Below are 24,258 nucleotides of genomic sequence, written 5' to 3'. Positions count from 1 at the left end.
TCCGTGTGCCTGTCCGTCTCTCCGTCTGTCCATTCGTCTGTCCGTCCGTCCGTCCGTCCGTACGTTCTTTCGTCGGTCGGTCGGTGTGTGGTCTGACTGTCCGTCCGTCAGCCAGTCTGTCTCTTGTCTTCCTATGCGGGTGTGTTTTTCCTGGCTGCGGGTAGCTGCTGCTGCTGCTACCACTCGAAGCTAACGGTGTAGGTTGGTGATGGTGGCATCGGCTGCAGCCGCAGCAGCAACGACGACCGGAGCACCCTCTCTAGAAATCTCTATGGCAACCCTGACGTCATTGCTTCATTGCCTTCTACTTGTGTACATTCGACGACTATCATCATGTGAAATGTTTTCTCGACCCCGTGTCTTGTATAGCGAGTTCGAGTGAGCAGTACGCGGCGAAAAAAAGCAGCGGGCGTTCTCGTCTCCGCGACGGAGCTCACGGTGAGTCCCACGGTGGTAAACAGCGACGAAAACAACAACAACAACAACAGCAGCAGCACGAACTGTAGAAACAACCGACTCTATTGTAGCTGCTGCAGCTCCCGTTGCAAGTGTCGTGAAGCGACGGCCGCTGCAGCCAGAGATAGCGAATGAGCACCGCAATACCACTCCACAGCTGGCCCCTAGTGCTCCACCAGAGCTCCATCACCGACCGGTCCAAGTCTGCCTGGTGAAAACGGGACTTTTTCAGAGGCTCTCCCTCTCTGCCACTGTGGGAGCATACCTGCCGCCGAGACTTTCCCACAGGTGTAGGAACGTTTCTTGCTCGGAGCTCCGACCGAAAGCTTCTCGGTTGAGGCTTCAATCATTGATTGGCGGCTTTTCCCGGTCGGTCGTCCATTCATACGGCCCTCGGTTCAATCGCTCATTCGACTTTTCAACACACATCCTAACGGAACTCTCTCCGTACCTGGCAGCAGCAGCAGCAGCGGCAGCAGCAGTAGTATACCCATGCGCATTTAGAAAGCTAGTCAGCTGGCAGTCAGACGACTTGGAGCGCGGACTGATAAGTCAGGTCCGGAACACCCGGAAAAAGCGAGAAGCTCTCATGAGAATCGTTGAGATCTGCAGATAAGCTGCGGCGTTTGTGATCGTCTGTTGTGGTCTCGTCTGTAGTGGTCGCGTGGAGATCGTTCGTGATTCCTCACGGGAGAAACTCCATCGTTCCTGGAAATCTCTCTGGAATACTTCCGTCTACAACGTCTCTATGATATACTCCTCTCCCAATTCGTGGGTGGATCGAGCTCCTCGTGAGGGGTCCGAATCGGGGCTCTGTGAAGGATGTGTACCGTCTCGGCCGCAGTCGCGAAATTATTGACAAGACGGCAGGCAACAATCCCACAAAGTGACGATTCGAAGGTACTACACTTTTCTGCGCACCAGTAAGAAGTCCTCATCGCTGGACGATGCGCGCGAGAAATTACGTGCGAGTCGCCGGTCTCCCCGTTATAGTGTATACATGCGAAACCGGTGAATGATCCTGAGTTTATCGTTTCTCTAGCGAGGATGTTGGTGGCGGCCTTGAGTTTAGATAATACACACTTGCTGCAGCAACAGTCTTTACTGAATCTGAATTTTACTGGCATTTGGAGAACTTCCTCGAGCTAGCCACGACACGAATTCTGGCGATCCTCGTGGAGGGGTTCCCCACGAAGGCTCTTCCCCAGAAAGTTTCCTTGATAGACGTCAATAGACGGAGTTCGCGCGCCGCCGTCGAAGGTGCTGCTGTTCGGCCCTGCTATTCATGAATTCCCTCCCATGTCTTTCGAGAGTGTTCTTCTAATCAGAGCGCTTCGCGGCGAATTGTCCATCGCGATTAGATTCGCTTGTTGTCCTTGTTGTTAGACTGGCCGAGATTCAACTGTTGGTCAACAACAGCGATGCCCCCGCCTCGGTGGTGCTCATTGACTTCATGAATTTAGATTGGCTACATTAATTACTTGATTGGCTTTGTATTACGATGTCGAGCGAACGACACATCGTCCTTGACTCACTCAGATCTTACAGCGAAACCTTACAATACATGCAGAACAGACGACCATTGCCTAAGATCCCCGGGAACTTCATAACAACCCGCTCGTGGCAGAACGTTCGTGTTGCCTTCCTCTGAGGGCGTTTGCGTAAAAGATTGTTTTTCCCGCATCAAGATTCACTCGTTTCCATTCTTTTATCGGGAAGTCAATTCAAAACATGTTTTCCCACATTGAATGACTCAGCCACTACCAAAAACTCATCGCAAGATGAAAATTAAATCGGTGTCGGAATTTCTCTCATATTACGGAAAGTAATTTCTGGTTAGCCGTGTATCTTCTGGAAGCCTCTAAGGGCGTTCGCTGTAGTCTTCAGACGTCGAGCCGGAGTATCGGGTGTCGAATCGTCTTCGTAACGATTCCCTCAGCTCTTCCCTTGGACATCCGCGTCAATTGTCTGTGGCTAATGGGGCCTTTTATTGCATTTCAGGTGAATTCCGTGAAAATGGAATTTTAATTGGTTTTGCTCGTCCAGAGTGCACCCGTTCACCGCGAGCCCTTCTGCCCAACTTAAATCTCACAGCATGAGCTCTCCTCAACATCGGCCACCGACTTCAAGTCCAAATCACAACCGGTCGTTGGTCCGAGTCGGCTACTATGAAATCGGCAAGACAATTGGCAAAGGGAATTTCGCCGTCGTGCGTCTTGGAACGCACATCGTCACTCAAACCAAGGTACGTACCCACAAAGAGCTCTAAGCTACCGCCATGACGGGCGTCGAAACGCATTATCGCGGATATCTGTGATCACACGAGTGAGAAACAGAACACGATCTGTTCGTTCTTCTGCATTTCTCTGCCATTGGAGCATCGGTGACGTCTAGAGTCGCAGCTTTTACGTCACAACCGAAGACATACATATGACCCAGACACATGTGCGTCCATTCGGGCCAGCCAGCAAGGCAGGGAGATGACGGAAAACTACGCTTCTTCTCATTCCAACTCGATTCTCATTTCTTTCTCCCGATTGTTTCCGATAAAAAATAAGAGGGTGTGTATCCGGACAGCCCAGTCGGTTGGGAGCGGAGGCCCGTCCGATTTTCAAGGACTGGGGAGTAGTCCTCCGTTCTCTGCGTGACTCTAGAGAGAAATAATCTCTGGTCTGCATCGCGTGTCACACAATATGGAAGTCACATACTAGATGACGCTCCTGCGGGTGAATCATAGGGTTGTTGTCATGATTACATTGCGAGCTTACGCTTTTTTTTATCCTCGGCGGGCGATTCTGCCACTGTTGCAATATGGGCCGGTTACCCGTGGGCGAGCGAGGAATAACTACGCAAACAGGCCGTCGTGGACGATTGCGTGGGCCTTCATTGATCTCTCAAAGACGTCCCGCCCTGAGGAATTTCACTGTCGAGTGGTTCTGTACAGTTGCGATGCGATGCTGGAATTATTGTGTCAGGGCGGGCTTAATGATATCCTCGAACGAGCCACGGAACGATTCAATTATGGAGTTGGGGAAAGAAATTATAAAATGCCGTAAAGCATCTTCAGTCTGCGATGCAGAGCTATCTCCCAATGGAAGGGAGGCTCCGAACTTCTGACACTCACTTTTAAGAGGGAACAATTCCAGACTGAAGCGTGTCGAATACTTTGTTTTAAGCTGCCTGTCAATACAATTTTATGACTGCCTCGGGGTCTCGTCAGATTACATTCGGCACAGTTTATTTTGGAATTTACGGTTTTGACAGGAGCGATTGTCCGTGAAAGTTGTCCGTTCTCACCGCCGCCACCACACCGCGCTAGACTGAGTCTGTGACAGGGAACCTCCAGAAGTAGCTTTAAGAGAAGTCCAGAGAGTTTTGCTCTCGGTTCAAACTTCGCATGCGCAAAATAGCGTCTCGATTTCTGCTCTGGTGTTAAGACCCTGAACGATCAGGACGGTGCTGAGGTGCATGGTCTCCCCTTGGATTCTCCCGACCCATCATGTACATAATCTTCCAGGTGGCGATCAAAATCATTGACAAGGGTCAGCTGGACGAGGAAAATCTGCAGAAAATTTTCAGAGAGATCCAAATCATGAAATTGCTCCGACACCCTCATATCATCAAACTGTACCAGGTGAGTAGAAGCTGTCGAAATACTTGGTTGGATTTCCGCAGCGTGAACCGCAGTCAAAACGCTGAACAAAAATTTCACGCTCGGAAGACTTTCGGACCTTCACGTAGATGCTGGTTCACCAGAAGCGAGGTCCTTCGACCGCGGAAGCCGAGCCGAATAGAAGTAGCCGTGTTGTCCCCATGATTGATACTTGATACCACTCGATAGAAGGGGTGGGAATCTGCTTCCAGGCCTAAATCTGGCTGACTTGAATTATTCTCGATGAAGGAAACACTTCCGCGGGAGAGTTCAGGATAGTCCAAAAATCCACAAGTCCGGCGCCGGCCACCCGTGCGAAATTTTCCTATCCGTGTATCGCTTCCTTTCGATTCAATTCCGTGAAGTTCCTCTTGTGGACGGACAGATCTCGGGTTTGAGATCGACTTCTCGTGGAAGTTCCCGTTTGCGTCTCCTTCCGGGTCGCCATCAAGGATCAGTGAGGGTATCCGTTGGTTCATGCAAGAGTTCCCTCGACCCTCGACGACTCGGTTCGAGCCGCCGGTGAAGTATACCGACAAATGTACTGGACCCAGCTTTCATCCGTGCAATCGCACTCGCTTCTTGAATCTGCTCCCGGTAGCTGTCTTCCTCTGGTGTGACGTGAAGTTTTGCTCCGTGCGGGTCTGCAAAAGAGGAGATATCAGAACGACGGGCCCTTAAAAGGTCCGGGCTGCCGAAGTGGCATCCGTGACCTTTGATGCAGCGCACCCCTGGTTCGTGCCGCTGCCAAGTCCTTCGACCTGCAGGCTGAGACATTCTGATCCAGAGAACGTCTGGCTGCCGCGGGTCTCTGGGAGTTCTCTTGAAATCTACGGATGAAGCTCGGTTCGTGCTGAAATCCGATCTCTATGAAGTCATACTCCGCAACACTGTATCGCGATCAAGTCTATGAATAGTCTACGATATTTTGAGCACACTTATGTACTTGCCCCAAGATATCCTATCCGGAGCGCCTATCGATTTCAAAAAGTTATCTTCCGGGTATCCATCCAACCATCAGACCGAGGAAGAAATGATCTCTCGGGAAGCTGGGTTCATGCGTCTCGTCAAAAAGAATTGAAAACGAGTCTCCTGATTGAGCCGCATCTCGGCTCCGTACGTTCATTGAACGCGGCCTGCACTCGGTGAATGATCGTTATATTACTACGTTTTGCGTTGCCCGCGGAGTAATCTGAGGAACCCATGCTCCAGCCTCCGAGAATAGCAACAGATAATCCTGCAGAGCATCCTCGATGAATCGACTCGCGCCGGCCAGGATTCGCACCGCGTTGGACCGAATCGATGTCCTTTACGTTTCGTGTGGACATCTTCATCCGAAAGACGAGATCCCCATTGCTGGCCCGTTGCAATGGCGGAATCTTTCGGTGGAAGAGAATATCTCCCAGCCTAGACCGACTCTTTCACCATCGCCACATCTGAAATCAGGGATTCTTCCCAGACGTTCCTTATTCCTCTGTCTGTATCACAGGGATTAAGGTGCGGTGGCTCTTGTTCGCATTTGGAATAATGAACTTCAGGCTTGGCTTGCTCAGGTATCCTGGAATAATGCGGAGGAATGTGGAGCCGAGAGGAAGAAGGTGGAGAGTTTTCGTGACGAAGTCTCCGGAATGGAACACTGTAATCAGATCGAGAGCCTCCATCCAATTCCCACCCTCGAGCTCGCTCCATCGAGTCGGGACTCAATCACGGATTAACTAGTCGAGTTCTCGTGAGAACCACAAATGGAAGTCTCCTCGGCGAATATTGGTATAGATCTTTGGATGACCTTGGTGAATTAGGGACAAGGAGTAAGTAATTCCTCCTGATTCCGAGGAGGCAGCGGGGTGGAGGGTTTGTGAACTCCGTCTGGGGAGCAGTCTCTAACAGAATAATTTCTATCGGCGTGTCTCAAAATCAATCCGTTCATTCAGTGAAGCCCACGAATTCACTGACTTCCGCCAGACACGTGGCTAGACAAGCGTAAATCGGAGCTGCGTGCGGAGGAGCCTGGCTACAGCCACCGCTGGATGTAGAGATCAATAGGAATGACGCACACGCTCCGTTTGCGTCAGCATGGGGTTTTGAAAGAATCGTGCTCGTGCTCGCTTGCCCGGTTGGTTGGCTGCCTGTCTCTCCCGCTTCTGCCGCTGCTGTTTGCCACCTCACCCTCCAAATTCTCTTTCTCTCTCCGGACTCTCCTTCTCTGGACGTCTGGGTGGAGTCTCCCGTGAGATAGCGGTAATCGGTAGAGGAATTTCATCGCCGCTGCCCCCCCTCCTCATCGGATGAAAATCGATTCTCCCATCCATGCTGTATCTAGAAGACTTCATTTCCTGACATGCCCGCAGATACTCGATGATTCGATGAAACAATAGCCCTCGTACGAACTGATAATCGCGGTAAACTTTCACTCGTCAGTCAGGCAATTATTTCACTCAGTTGGCAATGGTTCGGTTCACTGCGTGACCGTACGCCAAACGATGCTCGAAATCATAACGGAACTTCTGCTGGTAACTTCCAGTCCGTCATGGGTGTTATTGAAAGAGACTTCCGTACTCTCCCTTGAGACGGACAATCGACGGGGATGAGAGGAGAAATTACGAAGTTTGCTCTATTTTCCAGGTCATGGAGAGCAAGCAAATGATCTACCTGGTCACAGAATTCGCACAGAATGGTGAAATATTCGATCATCTCGTCGATAAAGGACACATGCAAGAATCCGTTGCCAGACAAAAATTCCGACAGGTACTGAGATTCACCGTATATTGCTCGAAACATCGGAATGCTGATCCATCGGGCTGGAACTCGGCCCCCAGTGAAAGCGTTCAACGCATTCTCCCTTCCAATGCAGATCGTATCAGCCGTGAAGTACTGCCACGATAACAACATTGTGCATCGGGACCTAAAAGCCGAGAACCTCTTACTCGATCAGGACATGAATATCAAAATCGCCGATTTCGGCTTCAGTAACTTCTATACGCCTGGAGCACCATTAGGAACATGGTGTGGCAGTCCCCCGTACGCTGCTCCCGAGCTTTTTGAAGGTCGAGCCTATGACGGACCTAAAGCCGATATTTGGGTATGCGATTCCACAGTCTATCAACGCGCACAAAGCCTCTCGTGGGCTATCACAGATGATACCGATCGGATGCCCAACGTTCTGATGGTTGCGAATGCCTTCGATTATTTTTCAGAGTTTGGGAGTCGTCCTCTATGTTTTGGTGTGCGGCGCTCTTCCATTCGACGGCAGCACACTACAGATTTTGCGGTCGAGGGTACTATCAGCTAAATTCCGGATACCTTATTTCCTGTCAACGGGTGAGTTGCCTCTAAGGAATGAATGAATGGGAGGTACAAAAGACGGATTCCAGGGCTCTCTCGCCTTGTTATAGACTACTTGCTCTTCGGAGTGATGTAAACTTGAAAGTATGATTGTTGGCGGACTCTCTGCTGCGTATATTTTTGTGGAATAAATGTTAAGAAAACTCGAGGGTTGGATAGGAGTTCAGAGGTTGAATAGCTCCGTGAATCCGTTAAAGGTAAATTCAGGAGTTTTCTCGGAAGCGAGACAAGACGAAGTCGCTCGGACTCGTCAGAGGGATTAGAGTTAGCTAGCTGGGAACGTCCGATGGATGACATAAAGACATATTCAAAAGTAGAACCACTTTATTTATTATTGGACGCTATTTTCTATATACATGTACACAGAGTCGGGGTTCTCATTCTCGGGCTTTCCTACTCGAACACTGTTTGCGGACTTTGTCAATTTGAAACTCGCCGCGTCCTCCTACGAACAAGAATTTGGTCGTCTCCGATCTCACCGATTTCATGCGGCCGCTGCGAACGAGAGAAAGTCGGAGGCTATCGATCGACTTTCGGAAACTGAAACCCGAGACACGGGAAATCGGAGGCGGGTAAATGTGCAAGTGGTGGTAAAACTCAATTCTTTTCAACATGGTTTTGGTAGAAGTGGTTGTGGTAGTTTTTCTGCCGCTCTTGCCGACGCATCTCCTCCTGCGGTCGGCATCGGGAATCACGCTCGGACTCCCGCAATTCAAAAGATTCAATCGACTCCAGTCACTTATATTAAACGCCCCCGCGTAACAGAGTTGCGGGAATTGCTCGCGACCCTGGCTCGGCACGAGCTCCAAGGATATTCTCCGCGTGCAGGAAAAATCGTGTCTTCAAGTGGAAGTTTGCTCGGACGCCCCGAATCCAGATGGAAAGACAATAGTTCACCCATGCTTCGTCTGTATGCGCGTCATCAATAGCAACGCCAGCGTATGGGATTTTATGCAGCGCGATGGACGCGTGATTCTCGGAGCGTCGCCATCACATGCACGAACGGATTCCTCTCTCGCAAGGCGATATGTCGGAAACGACGACGACAATGGATCAGAGGGGGACCTCACCGATTGTCAGTTCAATCCAGTACTTGTGAGGGGAGATCCAGACGCTTCCTCCGTTTTATTCGGAATATATACTCATATATAAATATGTGTATATATTTGTGTATCACTGCCAAGTGTTTTTCGTGGAGTTTGCGGCCGCGTGCTGCTCGGGCGAAAAACATTCTGGATTTCTGTAAAGTCCCAAAAACAGCCTCATTAGACAAATGGATTGGAGCGGCCACGTGACGCGACGTGCCGGGACACGGATCGAGGGCCGGATTAAATTATTCGACACATGAAATTTTCCGCGCCCCACGAAGTACCGAGCTCCGGCGACACGCTCTCCCGCCCACCTGGGCAGAAACCCAGGAATGAGCCCTTGTCTGGCAGGAGATCCCGAGAAACTTGAGTTCTTAGAAAAATATCGAACCTTCAAAACATTTCCATCGCTAGATCCGCGTTCTCCTCAGGTTCACTCTGACTAGTCTGAGTCCGACACAAGCTGTTTGCGCTTCTTTCTAGGAGGTCTGGGCTTGCTGGTTTCCTCCTCAGTGCTCGAGTCGTATTCAGTATCTGAGCCATCTTCGGACTTCTCTTTTTTCGCTGAGCCGCCAACAGCTTTTTTCTGAGGCGATGATGAAGACGAAGACGTAGTGTTGCCTCCGCCGCCGCCGCCGCTGCCACCACTACCCCCGGCGCCGCGTTTCCCGCGATTCGAGCTGCGCGCTTTCACTTTTTCCTTAACGGGCGGAACCTCCTCGTCCGAATCGTTGGCAGCCAGCGCGAATAAGTCCATGAATTTGCTTCGTTGACTCTCTGTGGCGGCCACCTTTGCATGCTGCAGGGCACTATGGAGAGGCTCGGTGCTGAAGAAATCTGTGTTGTCTTTGCATTGCTTTCGCAATTCATCCATATGGAGGAAAGCCTGTTGCGTACACTGTTGGGCTTGGCTCTTTGTCTGACGTTTCCGTTTGTTGCCTCCTGCGGGGGAACGCACTCGGAATAAGAATCTGGAATCGACCTATCGCATACGAGAGAAAGTACGGAAATGACTCTGGATCTAAAGTATTCGAATCATGGGAATAGGGGACCCGGGGAATGAGATACACCGCGCAGTAGAGCAAGCTTGGAGGTATTTACCTTTTTGGGGAATCACCATGGTGGCAAGAACGACGGCGAGTACATCGGCGCACAGAATCGCCCAATGCTTCAGGAGCGACACGACGAACGTGTCCTGAGGTTGAAGCTCCCGCGCGAACAGGACCTGCATTAATTCCGCGGTGGGTTTCTGGGCGGCGAAGATGAGCATCACGTAGTTGCATGCCTCTTGGTGACTGACAAAATTCAGCAACGGTACCAGTGGATACAGCCACTCCACTTGAAAACGATGAGCCTGGAGAAGATTCCAGAAGGCCATTTGTTCGAAGGTCTCCCAATGTAGCGAGGCCTTGGCCAACGGGAGGAAGTTGTCCTGGTTCAGCATGGTCAGATCACCCTGGAGACATTGACAGCACAACTGTTTCAGCTGGGTCGGATCGATGATCGAAAGTACGAGGTGCAACAATTTTGAATGGCCTAAAACCGCAGACGTATACTGCGAGTACACTTCTGGCACTAGGAAGCACAGAAGGCGAGCGTTATTTGTCTGCTCACAAATAGCGAGGTCGTCGTTCAGGGCTTCTTCGAGATTGAGTTTCGAATTCCTGGCGATAACAAGTTCCCGGTACGCGTCCTGGTCCAATTCTCGATTTAAATACACTCGGATCACTCTTTGGTAAAACAATAATAACAGCGATAGCTTCGGCTGATATTGGGAGATCTCCACAAGGATTTGCAGCTGCGTCTGCCGCGATTGATTCTGACTGCTCGGTGACGTTTCGCAGAAGCTGCGCAAGAGAACGAAGAGAGGCGTGCCGATCGCGTCTTCGAGGCTGTCTTTGTTGATCTCTTCGGGGAGAACATTGCGTTGGAATTCGTCGCTCAGAATGTGCGAAAGACAACTGCCGAGTTTCTTGGCCAACGTGCGATCGAAGACCTCGCATTCGACGGTGTCCTGGACGAGAGTTTCGATCACATTGCACTGGACCTCGGTGTCTCTTTCCTTTTGCAGTTGTGTCATGTGCATCTTGAACGGCTCAGGCAGGCTGTCGAGGAATTCATCCAGAGCCGGCGGGGACGGACTCTTGTCGTTGTTGACAACGAGGCAGTTCACCGGAGCGGGGGGAGCGCCTTTCGGCTTGCCGTCGTCGTTGAGCTTCGTGACGCCCGCCGCCAAGCGTGCCTCTTGCTTAAGTTTGGCGATACTTGCGATTTCCACTTTGACGTCGGGCTTGATAGGTCTGAACACGCCGTTGCTCTCGTCTTCTTCGTCGGAGAATTTCGCGGCGTCCGTGACTTTGTCCCGATTCACAATGACAGGAGTACCGTCGACGATTATCGGGTGGATCGGGGCCGCTTGCGCCACCCCCACGACTGGACCGTCGTCGACGATGAGAGGCCGTCTCGGCTCGGGCGTGTAGAAATCGCCGAAATGTTCGCGAACCATGAGCTTGAGGTCGTTGTCAAGTCTGGGATTATCGAACATCGGCGCCAGGGAGCCTAGGACCCGCTTTTCTAGAATGGCTCTGAGCGACGCGTGAATTCCTTGACGGATCTTCTCGCCGAGCGGTCGGTGGAACTCGCGCATGATCCGGATGAGGAAATCCCACAACGTGGCCGTAATATGGGCGTGAGCCGGCCGCAGCGACGAATGGAACATGACGAGGATGGCCGGCTCGATGTACATGATGTTGTCTTTCTCGGCATCGAAAGTGAGCCAGTCGAAGAACAGAGCCAGCTTGCAGTTTGCGGCCTCGACGTTCGACGGACACGTCGACAGCAGCCATCCAATGATAGCCCAGCGAGGCAGGATTTCCGAACATAGAATCTCGTTCGACGGATGAATTATGCAGCAGATGAAGCGGATCAAGTCGCAGCGTATCGACTGCGCCTCGGGAGTCGATAAGTACTGTTTGAGGAACCAGTCCTGATACCGTCGCTGGTGTCCCAACCTCACCTGGTGCGTCATGAAACTGAGTTTTCGTTCCATGTCGGGCGTCACCCTGGACATGAGAAAACGCCGCGGGGTGCGCGTGGCTAACAGTTGTGCGATCCCGCCGGACAACGACGCGCAGAGAGCGGTCGGTTGCTCGATCAGGGTTCTCCAGATCGACTCGAACTCGGGAATCCGCGACACGCATTGCAGGGCCCGCACGAGGTCGCGTCCGATCATGGAGCATTCCTGGAACTTTTCCCGTAGCGTTTTCGCACAGAACTCCACTTCGCGCTGACGGATGTTGGCGAAGCTCGATGGGAAATGATCGACGATAAGCCGCAAATACGTGTAGACGCTGGTCGCCAGCAAAATCGGATGTCTCTCCAGCCAGAGCGAATGTTCGCACAGCGTGTCGAGAACCGCTTCACAGAGCCACAGGTTCTTCGGGCTCAGGTCTCCGCCCTGGATTTGTCGAAGGAGGTTCAGGAATACGTTGTCGGTCCCCGGGACCGAGTTCTTGATCAGCTCTCGGCACAACCAAATTAATTGTGTGCGAGCCACGTCGCTCAGTTTGGCGTAATGTTCGATCATGAAAACAAGCGGACTCGAGAGGAACGACTGCAGACCGTCCCTCGTGACCAGTGTAAGGTCTCTGTAGTAGCGCGACGCCAGCTGAGGTTCGAGTAGGATGAGGGCGAGCAGTCCGTTCGAGACCTCTTCGTGGCCGTGTGGAGTTCGGCACACGTGTTGCGTGAGTCCTTCGATGGCGTCGTTTTCCGACACGTTCTGCGTAATCGACTGAACCAGGGCCATGCCCTGATCGAACTTCTCCTCGTTTCCGGATTCATCTCGATCCAAGGCCGTGCTGATCAAAATTCGCGAACTGGCCGAAATCGTCGCCGGCTGTGATATGCTCGTAGCTGCACTCATTTGATCGCGCTTCTCTTCTGCTTGGGAACACGAGCGACCTTAGAAGGCAAGAGGACCAACGACCGACCGAACGCACGACTGTCGTCACCGGCTCTCCGTCACGGAGGTCCTTCACGAGGAACGACCGAAGCTAGAGCCAGCAAGCGTGCCGCTCTGGCGCAGCTCACCGGGTTGGTCGGCTTGTCAACGGCCTCCTCCAATTGCTGCTCTGGGTCGGTTTAGGTTCACATGGCTCTGACGAGCTTCACTCGTGGTTCCCCCGTTCTTTCCAAAACGTCGTCTCGCACAACGACGTGCTCCTCAGGCGTGATTTCGAAGCGATCCGCCTTCGTAGCGACGGCAACGGCGTCTCTTTTTAGCAACAAGCGGAAACTCAAGCCGCACTAGCAGCGGATATCGACGGCGCTCCGAGAGCAGCCGCACGTCGAACAACACTGCACGGAATGCCGCTTCGACACGAAGAATTGTTCCCTATCCTGCCGGCGACGACGAGCACTGTCGATCGCTCCCAACACTCTTACCGACTCGTCGCAGGAATTAAGCTCAGGTAGAATGGTCCGGCAGGATGGCCCGGTAGGATGGTCTGGCAGGACGATTCGCAAGGACGATAGATGAGGACGAGCTCTCCGGGCTTGCCGCTGACTCCTTCGCTGGCCGATGGCCTCGGCAAGAAACGAACGACGAGCTCGTTGACGACGGCCAAAGGCGACACTTATCGCAGCGGCCGTAGGACGTTGAGTGCAACAGCCGACGGCGACAGTAGAAAGAAAGAACTTTATGATCGTAGAACACACTCTTTGTCTTTTTCCATCGTGAGGATCATGCTCGACATGGGTCGCGAGAAGAGTAAGGCCGCAGGGCAACCGCCGGCATCGAACAGACCACTCGCCGACTATACGCGGTCGCTGCTTTGATGTGCTCTTCGTTCTTCTTGCGGCGGTGCTAGCGGTAGCAGGAGCGGCGGTCTTGTTGACACACACGAGACGACGACGACCCCGACCAATTCAGCAGACGAAAATTTAAAATTCTACTGATGGGAAAGGAGGCGAGCGGTAGATACAAGACACAGCTGGGGTAGCTGTTCGAGCTCCCACACACCCGTTGTTATTCCCTGCAGCTTGTCGTCTGCTTCTGCCGCCGTTGGTGGAGCCGCTGCTGCTCCTGCTGCTACGGCGACTACCCGCGCGCCTCCTTCTTTGCACCACTCACGCTTACTCACCCTCAAGCACGGTAGTCCCACCGCTTGGGGGGAGAGGGTAGAAAACGAGCGATCGAGTGGATGGAGAACGTGGAGGAGAAGGAGGAGAGGGGCACCACCACGAACCACCATACGCACGACGACGGCGACGACAGAGAGCCGCGGCAGAGAAATTGGTCCCCAGGGGGCGCAGCGGTCGCCCGGCGATTCAATTCAAACGGTTGGCGGGCTAGTCCAAGAGATGGTGAACAGTCGAAGGCCGCCGCACGAATGAGAGGCGGCGTTGCCGTCCGACGCCGAATGGGAGCCCTTTCCCAAAAAAGGGTAAGAGGAAAAACTCTCAGTCAGTCGCGGCGCTATCCGGCGGCAGCAGCAGCAGCGGCCACTCAGCATAACCGCGGTGTCAACGACGGTCGATGTCGCTGCCAAAGCGAGCGGATGCAGGGAGTTCAGTTCGCTTCGAGAGGCTGCTTGGGACGGTCACGGAGACTTGTTGTGCTGTTCCGATGGACTACGAGTTCCGATGGCCCGATTCCCGATTCATTGGAGTCGGAGTAATCGATTCTCGAGTCGGTTAGCGACGCCTTTCCAAGGCGAATCGAAACGGGTGACGTAAGACCTTGCGGTCGGTCTCGCGAAACGAAATCCAACGGAATGGTGCTGTTTGTCAATGTGGATCGATATCGTTGCTGGATACTCGACATGCTCGGCCTATATCGATGTCGCTTTGCGGAAATGTTGAGCTGACATCGAGGTTCAACATTTACGCATTTCCTCCATGGGAGATGCGATGTTAAATATCTGGGAGCGTGAGCGGCCTTCTCTTCATGCTTATTTTTGTGGAGGGAAAGTGAATTTTCGACTCAGGGACGCTGTTCGCTTCCGTTCGGTGACAGCGAGTCTCTGGACTTAGTCCCTCTGTGGGAAATGTCTGATACAGGTGGGAACTATCAGGGGCGACTCTATAAATTCTGCGAAGTCTGCAAAGTTCGCGACCATGGACAGCGATACAAGAGTTCAACGACCAGCCATCGTTTTAGGTTCAGAGGCATCTCGAGGGAATCTTAATCGAAGACAAGGAATCGTTCCTGCCCCTTTGATTTTCTGATCGGGTTCAATGCATCTTGTTCTTTGGGAGGGCGAGACAGCTCGATATCTTAGAGATCGGTCGGCCGCAGCCTTAAAGGTCAATCGACAATGTTCGAACGGAGGAATTATCGGAAACCAGCGACCAGGGCGGACATAATGTAGCGCCATCTGCCCGGTGGTAGTAAGTCCTCTCTCTTTCCCTCTAGAATGCTCTCAACTTGGTCCCTCAACCGTCTGTTGCCAAGCAATGCGTATTCCTCCTCCTCCCCCACCCTCAAAAATGACAGCTCCTGACAGGCTCCGAGCTCGAAGGATCTCCAACTTTGATATACGTAGGTGGTCGCGCTGGCGGAGTCTCCCTGACTCTGACTCATTCCGTCAGATTGACTGGAGACTTGCCGACCGATTCCGAGTTTCTTCCCCAATCAAAGGAGATACCTGTGTTCTCCTCGGCGTGTCACATGGAGAGATCAAGGAAAGCAAAGCAAGATATTCCTGAGCAACCGGATTGGTTTTCGTTTTCCCGGATGTATGCGGGAGACCGCGACGAAAAAACACGTATGTTCGAGCAGAGCGGGGTCTCAGACCTCCTCCGGTCAGCGGGCAGCAATGATTCTGAATAGTTGGCTCACGCTCCTACCGCTGCCCTGGGGTCCAGTCAGGTAGTTTTCTTCCGAAAGGAATCAGTACACGGTGGATAACCGGGAGGCCTTCGGCCTACTCCTGCCGGAGACTCCCGCTCTCCGCACGGAGAGCGCTACGGCGGTCCTTGATGCTCTCGTTGTTTGGGATATCTATGTGTTCTCCTTGCTCTCCTTCGATAGCGAGTTCTCTTCGAGTTCTTCAGGATTGTTCCCCAACGTCGAGTGAAACATGGGCTTGTACGAATTCACTCGTCCGAATTAGTCAGCTGTCGATCCGCAAGTGCCGCCCGGAACGGATGCGACTTGCCTCTCCCGCTGTTTCTGCGGCTGGTGCCAGCGAGTCGCGGGATCTTTGATGCTCTACTGCGCGAAATCCTTGATCGGCGGCCTTCGCCGACTCTAGACGTTCTTTCAATAGTACGCAAAATGACTCGAGCTTCGTCCTTGGGAGAGCGCAGAAGATCGAGGGTTGAACCCCGAGGAGTGCGGGGTCATTAATCGACATTCGCACGACTTCGTACGGATCGATCCATGAGAAAATCGTCCTGCGCAGAGCTCTCTTTCGGGCTCCTCGGAGAGAACAGCGCCTCGTCGCCACTAATCGTTTCCTCACCCCGCTCCATATTCCGAATGCGGAAGTTCGCCCTCGATTGTTCGCTCACCGCAGGGTCCGATCCATATTATGTATTTGGAATGTACAATAGTTGACACTCCAATTAGGAAGCGAGCAGACACCCATGGGAATCGCTGATCTTCCCCTGATCCGGCGTCGGCTATGGTCTATCCGCCTATACCTTTCGTCGGCCAGCAGCAGTCGGGCGCTCCCCGAGGAGGATCCGATTTTCACAAGAGTTATTCTTCCGAGCTTGGGAAGCACAATCAGCCCGAAAATGTCGGTCTCCCCAACCAGCGCGACCGAGCGAGAGCTGGATGAGGCTCGGGCAAACGAATCGGTCGGGATTTACTGAGAGCTAAAAGGAGTGCTGTTGTGTATTTATAGCTCGCTACGTGTATTCAGCCTCATAGATTCCGCCGCTATGAATGGTTGCGACTTCGCTGCAAGGTCTGTTCAATTGGATGAGTGGTCTTGCCCTGAAACAACAGAGGTTGGCCGCAATTTAGTTCTGGGGAGCTCTCCGAGAGCAGATTCACACGCTCTCTGTTCACTCGTATTGACTTTCGTGCCGGATTGAAATAATTATCATACACGTGCCCAGCAACTCTTGAACCTCGACGAAAGCGTTAAGGGTAGAGGGACAATGAGGCTGGCGGGAATCCGGGAAAGCCTACGGAACGTGAATGGGGAGTCGTCATCGCTACTACGGATTATGAATGATTTTCCTAAGAGCTGTCAGCCTATGATCGCTGCCTTGTGCATGGAAAGATGGAGGGACTATCTGGAGGGACTATCTGGAGGGACTGTCGTTGGAGGTTGGAGGGACCTCTGACCCGAACCAAGGTCGACACGGATCTTCGGCGCCGTTCGACTGGGGATGCGGGAAAGAGGATTTATCCGGGGAAGAAGACGCTACCTGAGCTTATGATCTCCGTCCACGATCTAACGCAGATTCGTTTCTCCCTCTCTCGCCGACAGCCTGTGAAGACCTCATAAGACACATGTTGGTTATCGATCCGGAACGTCGCTATACAACAGAAGAAATTTTCCAGCATCATTGGATGCACGAAAAAGTCAGTACGCCGTCGTCGCCGTGTTTACAAAGCCAGAATTCTGCGAGCTCCGACACGGGAAGCGCTTCCTCAGATGAAGAAAATGAGCTCATCATCGAGCACATGCTGCAAATTCCAAACTCAACCCGGGACGACATCATAACTTCCGTCAGAGTAAGTCCTCCCTTCGCTCAAACCCACTATCCAAGAACGTATTGACGACGTATCCCGCTCGGCAGTTCGATTCCAATACGAGAGGGAGTAGACGGGTCTGTATTGTGCTTGCGGGCCGATTGAGCTTTCCCACCGGAACTTCAATTCCTCCCCGGTCGATTGAGAAATCGGAAAGCAACGGGCCCTATACAGAGGAATAACCCTCATCCGATCGAGCTCGTTCTCAATCGGACGCGTACAGCTCTGTTTCATGGGCGCTGCGTTGTTCGCGTCGTTAAATATATGTACAAGTTCCACAAGTTCCAATGTCTCCGTCAACATCGAAAAATTACATCCACAGTGAGATGAGGGACAATTTTTTCGCGAGCACGCTGCGGGAATTCTCGGGGCGAAAAATTTCGCGGAGGGATCGGATGCCTATCATCGGATGCGAACTGAAAAACTTCTTCCTTCCCTCGTGTACAGGAAAATCGATTCGACAACTATGCAGCAATTTTCCATCTTCTGAAAGAGAAACTCCGGTCGGAGCCGATGCAGACGCTCCTCCCAGTTGTAGCATCGCATCAAAGGAAATCCAGCATTACCACGGGCGTCGGTGAGTTTCGCGTAGGTACGGAGTGGTACGGCAGTGCCAGCCATGGCTGGATCATTGTGAATGATTCGCCAGCTTCCCTGCAAGTGCTGCGAGCACGTTCCCTGCCAGGCTTCGATCGTTCGCGCAGACCTGAGCAGAGAACTTTTTTTCCGTTTCGCAAGCTCCGGTGTAACGGCAGCCCGATGCTTGAGAGCATCGTGGACACTGATTCTCTCGGTGCGGTCCTCGAATTATTGGGATGCTGAAAAGGAAAGACTGTCATTGAGGCCGAGAATGTTGAGTTGCGGGAGCTCGCCTAATTGATGCTGTTAGCGTCGCTGGAGCTCGCGTATCCGAACGACGTCGCCACGGGCGAATAGAGGGCTCCGCTTCTGCTCATTATACAAGCAGTTACTCGTGTATCACCGCTAATCTTCTCGTTCTGAACACCAGTGGAACGACCCCCCGTATCACCTCCTTCGCTGAGTAATGACAGCACGGGGAGCAACTCGAATTCAATGCCGTTACCGCCGACACCGGCCTTCCCAACCGGTGCGGCCTTGGACTGGACGAAGGATGCTCTCAATCAAAGCGAATCATCCCTTGAAAAGGTTCGTATCCTAACTCGAGACCCGGTGCGACGCACCCGAACCGCTGACTGACGTAAAGGGCGTAGAGGGACGCCTCGATCCGATAGAATTATGTACACCATCGGGTCACGTGGAATTTATCGATCCGAGGCTTACTTCCCGTGGGAGCCACGTGAACTCGGAGCAATTCCGAACACACCGCGATCAGGAATTTGCACAATTGACTATCCATTGATCCGAATAATTGCAGTTCGGGGAAAACTCGGAACAAGATACCGACGAGGACGCCTCGAACGGGCCGAAGGACGCGTATCAAGTCATCCGACGGCACACGGTCGGTCCTGAAGAAGATTCCGGACGTCAGGCTCCCACACCAGCAATTCTCAGGGTGAGCTCACGTTATCCTCGATGCGTCGCGCGTCGGTTCGAACATCCGTTGTCGACGTGCCTATCTTTCGGAATTCTTGTCGTCAACGTGTCTCCGTCCGTGCCTCCGGCTACCTTCCGGCCAGAGGTCGGAGCGCGCCCGGTGTTGCGGAAAAAAATAAAGTATTGCGTCATGGCCGTCACGTTTCTCGATTAACTCGAATCGCTTCTGCTTCGGTAGGTACCATTGCCGATATCAGCGCTGCCGAACACGAACCTGCCGGCGAATCTGCCTCTTGTACAAAACGAGTCCCCGCAAAACTTTTGCGTTAAGGATCAACACCTGCTCAAACCACCCGAAGAGTTTCTTTCGATCGCGGGTCAGGGCATCTCACGAAGGGCATCTGACGGCGGCGCTAATATCAGCGTACACTACCACAATCGCTTCGATCACTACTCCCACTACTGTGCTCAGCCTTACAGGACGTTCAGCCCTCACACAAGAGACATCTCGGTAAGGCATTCGACGTCAACTGATCTGATCACTGCGAAATCGCCACATTTTATGCGTTGAGCGACGAATCGTTCCCTCTGTTTGTTGTGTTTCACTCGTGACATGATCGTTACCGAGCTGTGCTCTCGTGGCAAAGTCTTTAGTCGGATCAGTTTATGAAAACAAGTGTTCAGTCCCGATAACTCTCTCGTTGCTCGCTATCTGTGTTTGTTTCGACCCGAGCAATGAGATTAACGGGAGTTCCTGCTTTGTTCCCAACAGAATTCTTTGAGTAAGTACATACATCACAAGGGTTTTCTAATCAGAGAGATTCCATTTTTCTCCCTCTCCCGCCTATTCCCCGCGGCTCATCCTTCTGCTGGTGTCGGTGATTGCACAGCCGGGTCGTCGGTTCAGCCGCGATGAGGCGAATTGCTCTTCTTCTTCCCCCAATGACTCTGAGCTGAGCCCCCGGCGGAGCGTACGAACTAGGGAGCCTCCCACGGGACTCGAAGCTCCTCCCGGCACCTCGACCGGAGCCTCGGCCTGGTTCCGTGCGCAGATGATGTCCGCTGGGCGGCAGCGTCGGAGTGGTTTGATTGCGCTGCTTGACAAGGCGCAACAGAGCCATAACTGTGAGTAGTGGACCCTTTTCCACGACAACCCCCTCCCCCTCGGAGTTTCCGCGGGGTATCAGTCCCTCACTTCGATGATATCGATCTCTTGACCCGCGCACACGCTCATCCCCCAATAGACCCTTATCTATTACATTCCTCCACTCCTCGGGCTTTTGGAAGCTGTCGATTCGAGCGCTTAAATTCTCTTCTCGATCGTATTCAGTAACTCGACGATGCAGTGAAGGCGGTGGGAGTCCTCCGCCCCTGGCCTTCATGACGCCGGGTGGAACGACGCCTCATATGTTGAAGGCGTTGCAACAGGAGCACCAGATACTGCTCCAACAGAAGCATCATGCGCCCTTGAGCGACAGCGAGCGTGCCGAGGTCCAGAGAAGACACACCATCCATGTACAACAGATGCAACAGGTCCAGCAGCAGCAAAGGTTCGTCGACGGGTCTTTGCCCGGTTCTCCGTTGTTGTCTCAATAAAATGATTTTGTAATAGAATGTTTTTGAACGGTATTGGGAAGCTGCTAAGTCTCGTGAAGGCGTGAAGGACCACAGTTGCGTATACCACGAGTGATCCCAAACGAATATACCTTTATCGACCCTCGGGAGTCCCTCGATCGTGCGTCGGGGGAAATTGTCTGTTCCTCCCCTGCCCCTCCCCTTGATCTGGTCGCTCCGGTTCTAATGCTCTTATTGTCCTCGAGCAGATTGCAGACTGGCGTAATGAACTTATCGATGAGCTCCCCGCCATCGATTGCGTCGTCGCCCATCCACACGCCGTCGGGAGGGGTTCCTCTCTCCCCACAATTGGCGAGACTAAGCTCTCCACAACAAGTTCTGAGCCAGTTGCAAAGACTCCAGCTGCAATTCAGCAATATCGACGATCCGTCTTCGCGCGCGTCAACGCCCTCGCCGCCCGTGCGTATTCCGCAGCTCGTAGTGACCGATCTGAGTCCGAGGGTTATTCCTCCGATCGCCGCTTGTGTTCCCCCTCCCTCGCAAGCGTCGCCGGCGGTTTCGTCTTCAAGTGCCACGACGACATCCGTAGCCGCGGCTACAGCGGCTGTCGTGGCGGCCGCAGCTCAATCAGGATACATTCCGCATATCAGTGTCACGGACGAAAAAGGCGAGGACTGCGCCCTTTACTCGCCCACGCGTTGGGTGGAGAACACGGTCCTCGACGACACGTCTCCCACGACGAGCACGGGCGCGGGGGCTGTTGGCCTACCGACTATCACCGAGAACCTCTTCGAGCCGCAAACGGTCTACCGGAGAGGGAGTGCAGAGAACGACTACGAAGACGTTATGGACTACACGATGCCCGAACTTCTACAGAAGACGCCTAGTGGCTCTTTGTGCATGGAACTCACTCTTAACCAGGGCAGCCTCGGCGAAATTCAACGGGCGCTGTGCGAACGAGCGACCGACCTCGTGCTACAGCGATCGGAACGTGGTCTGATCGCTCTCGAACCCCACGGTGTCGTTCAGGTCGAGCTCGAACTCGATCAACGACTCCTGAAGATGCGACGTCTCAGCGGAGACACCGTCCATTACTCTCGACTTTGCCAACGTCTCATTGAATGCATGGATTCTGTGGTCGGCTAGCAGTAGTAGCAGCAACTGCTGCCGTAGGAAACTCATGCAGAAATGCGACCTGCGTTCCTAAGCACCAAAAAACATTCATCCATTCATTCCCTCTCTAAGAGAAAATATTCGATCGAGTGAGTCAGCGAATAACCGAGTGAACACAATCAACCGGTCGGCCCGTCAGCCAGCCGGCCCATCGATGGTCAGCCTGGCGAGCTGAACGGATCAATCAGCTCTGCGAGAGAATCGCTTCATAATATCGAAATTCCTCAATCCTGACTTATTTCACACTCGTAGCGTACAGGAGCTCTCGATCCCAAGCCTCCGCCTACGTGGGTATTGCAAATGTTCCGAGGCGGGCGAGCGAACGATGGCAACGCGCCTGGCCCCTACCCCGTAGCTTGAGGAAATCCCGCGAAGCGACAAGGGTGGTAAGGGGAATTCTAAAGGAGACTCGAGAAGCGGACTACATAGTCTCCGAATACTTGGGATCTGAAGAAATCGAGACGGCGTCCGCCAATTCAACAAACAAGCATGACGACGCAGGAAGGACGCATACTCGAACATCGAATGCGAAGCTTGGCTCTACAATCCCAGCCTGAAGAAGCATGCTGTATCCATTGGCAATTATACGGTCATGTGAACTCGCGGAAGTGCTTCCGAAACTCTTCGGAATCGTAATCGGTATCGACGTCATGCAGTCTCGTTTCGGAACGAAAGGATCCATCGTCCTAAACTTGAAGAGTACCGTGGTGATGTTGTTTCTTTCTGTGATCCGATGGATATTGACACCCGAGCAAAACCCGGCGACGACCAACTGGCATTATAATTAAGACATTGTTATTACCTGATTGTTACTGAACTCCATGGCCGTGTTGACCATGATGCGACGATGAGAACGATTCAAGATGAGCATTCATTGACAACCCGATGATAATAGTAATAATGATAACAATAATAAATAATTATTGTGACGATAACCATCACGACCGTCGGAGAGGTTTGAAAACCGATGGTGTCCACGAAGATGGTAAGAACGATCGCTGGTGAAGAGCTGATATTGGGGATCCAATGTCATGAATAATGAGTTTATCGATCAGGATTGTATCGTTGTTAGCATTCTTAGTGATGGTTGATGTTAGTGACAGAGGTGATCGATGTTGAAAGCTTTCGTGAGTGAATGAATTCTGGATGTTCAATCATTCCTCTTGAGCTGCTCGGGTTATACCACGTGCGGAACGAGAGATATGGATATGAAATGTGCAAGTGGAGATTGTGAATGGCGAGATTAAAGCAGTACTTACCACGATATAGTGTTACAATAATTCCTATGATTTCCATTTCGACTTTCCCCGTCACGGGGTAGCGATTCTGACTTCGATTCTTCTCCTCATCAAATGGTCACGAGGGGAGCCCCCGCCCCTCGATCGATCACACAAATAATTTCTCCTCTTGGTTGAGACGCTTAGAGCGCTCCGTGGAGCACCGATCTGAGATACATAGTATGCTCAAACATTTCGAGAATCGGACACACACATAGACTCGCGAAACACATGACATCAATCAGACATTCTCAAATCAGATCCACGAGTCACGAACCGCTTCGAAGTTCCCCCTATTCGAAAATGAGCTCCGGGAGACGAGGCGACAACATTCATCATGTCGCAGTCCTAGCGCAGACTCAGGACTCGCGATCCGACCTACTTTCCCGCTCATTCCGGAGCGCTTAAGCGTGATCGAAGTACTCCGGCATGTTATAACAAGCGAGCCATAGGTAAGCTCACACTGGGCGCTATCTCATTTCTCGAACAAGTCCGGAGTCTAACGCAGCTGTGTCCAGCCCGTCTTGACTTCAAATGTCGGCGGACTTCATGAAACGGAATGCTGGCACATAGCAAACGACGCTGGAATGTGTCATCGTCCCCCAGGTTCCTTCGAATGGGAATCGATTGAACGATCGGAGCCTTCCTGATGGAAGAATGGATCGATGCAATCATGGATAATTTTTCTAATTTTGCAAACATCTCCATGAATCAAGTCATAGCGAATTGTGTTCTTGATGAAAAAAATCGGCAGCAAGGAAAATCATGGAATAGAGAATCAATCCGCCATCAGAAGCTTAAACAATAACTACAATGATGTTGGAATGCGGAAAGAATAATAATATCAGATGCTACTGTAATACGCTTACGACACCGAGATCCGTTCGGTAGGTTTTGCTGGAAATAGTGTAAATAAAATGTTTATAAGACGACTCAATCTATGTGTCGATTCTTCCTTGGACGTTCCTCCGAAACAAGGATTCATCAACCTCGAAAGCTAATAACGCTATAGCTACATGGAATTTGTTTGCGCAGCGGTGCATAATGACGGCTAGAACAGAGAATGGGGTGGTACGGACTTATCGGACAAGGGTTCGGTGCGGCGTGGTTTCTCCGTTCGTTCAGCGTGGGCTATATCTGCCTCCTATATTTCTCTGTCTGCTCGGTGCAACCTTGGATTCCTGGGGAGCTTACGCCAAGAATAGATTAATTTCGTTTCTCGTTGAGCTCCTTCTCCCCGGGGTGGCCCATGTGTCCCCGTAATTCGTCGTCATCTCCCTGCCCTATTGCATGCGGGATTGTGACGCATTCTGCGGTGATGATATTGTGTAGATCAACCCTCATTCAATGGCGACACATACCATCCGCCCTCTCACCGTCGGAAGGATCGTCTCGACGGGGGAAGTATCAAGAGCCGGACGATCCCATTTTTCGGTCCGAGGGTTTGCTTAGCATCATCCACTG

General features: G+C 52.3%; 1 protein-coding gene across 1 annotated transcript; it reads left to right on the top strand.

Moving 5' to 3' along the window:
• The first annotated feature begins 266 nt into the window (after positions 1 to 266).
• Positions 267 to 21,563, top strand: LOC100897746 (serine/threonine-protein kinase SIK3). Its single transcript, XM_029111586.1, has 14 exons — positions 267 to 438; positions 2,458 to 2,701; positions 3,974 to 4,090; positions 6,731 to 6,853; positions 6,960 to 7,187; positions 7,303 to 7,426; positions 16,989 to 17,236; positions 17,702 to 17,831; positions 18,264 to 18,421; positions 18,651 to 18,812; positions 19,008 to 19,280; positions 19,723 to 19,894; positions 20,100 to 20,319; positions 20,590 to 21,563. The coding sequence occupies exons 2-14, from the start codon at positions 2,552 to 2,554 to the stop codon at positions 21,488 to 21,490; spliced, it is 3,006 nt and encodes a 1,001-aa protein (XP_028967419.1). The 5' UTR covers positions 267 to 438; positions 2,458 to 2,551; the 3' UTR covers positions 21,491 to 21,563.
• The last annotated feature ends 2,695 nt before the right edge of the window (positions 21,564 to 24,258 follow it).

Source organism: Galendromus occidentalis, unplaced genomic scaffold, assembly GCF_000255335.2.
Source record: "Galendromus occidentalis unplaced genomic scaffold, Mocc_1.1 scf7180000077451, whole genome shotgun sequence".
In the NCBI taxonomy this organism is placed as follows: Eukaryota; Metazoa; Arthropoda; class Arachnida; order Mesostigmata; family Phytoseiidae; genus Galendromus; species Galendromus occidentalis.
This window is presented reverse-complemented; position numbering and strand designations above follow the sequence as displayed.

Excerpts from the sequence above, each read along its gene's own strand:
- LOC100897746 (XM_029111586.1), top strand. The coding sequence starts at position 2,552 with ATGAGCTCTCCTCAACATCGGCCACCGACTTCAAGTCCAAATCACAAC. Across the intron at positions 7,427-16,988 it reads ACCTTATTTCCTGTCAACGG|CCTGTGAAGACCTCATAAGA; the intron begins GTGAGTTGCCTC and ends TCTCGCCGACAG. Across the intron at positions 17,237-17,701 it reads ACATCATAACTTCCGTCAGA|GAAAATCGATTCGACAACTA; the intron begins GTAAGTCCTCCC and ends CCTCGTGTACAG.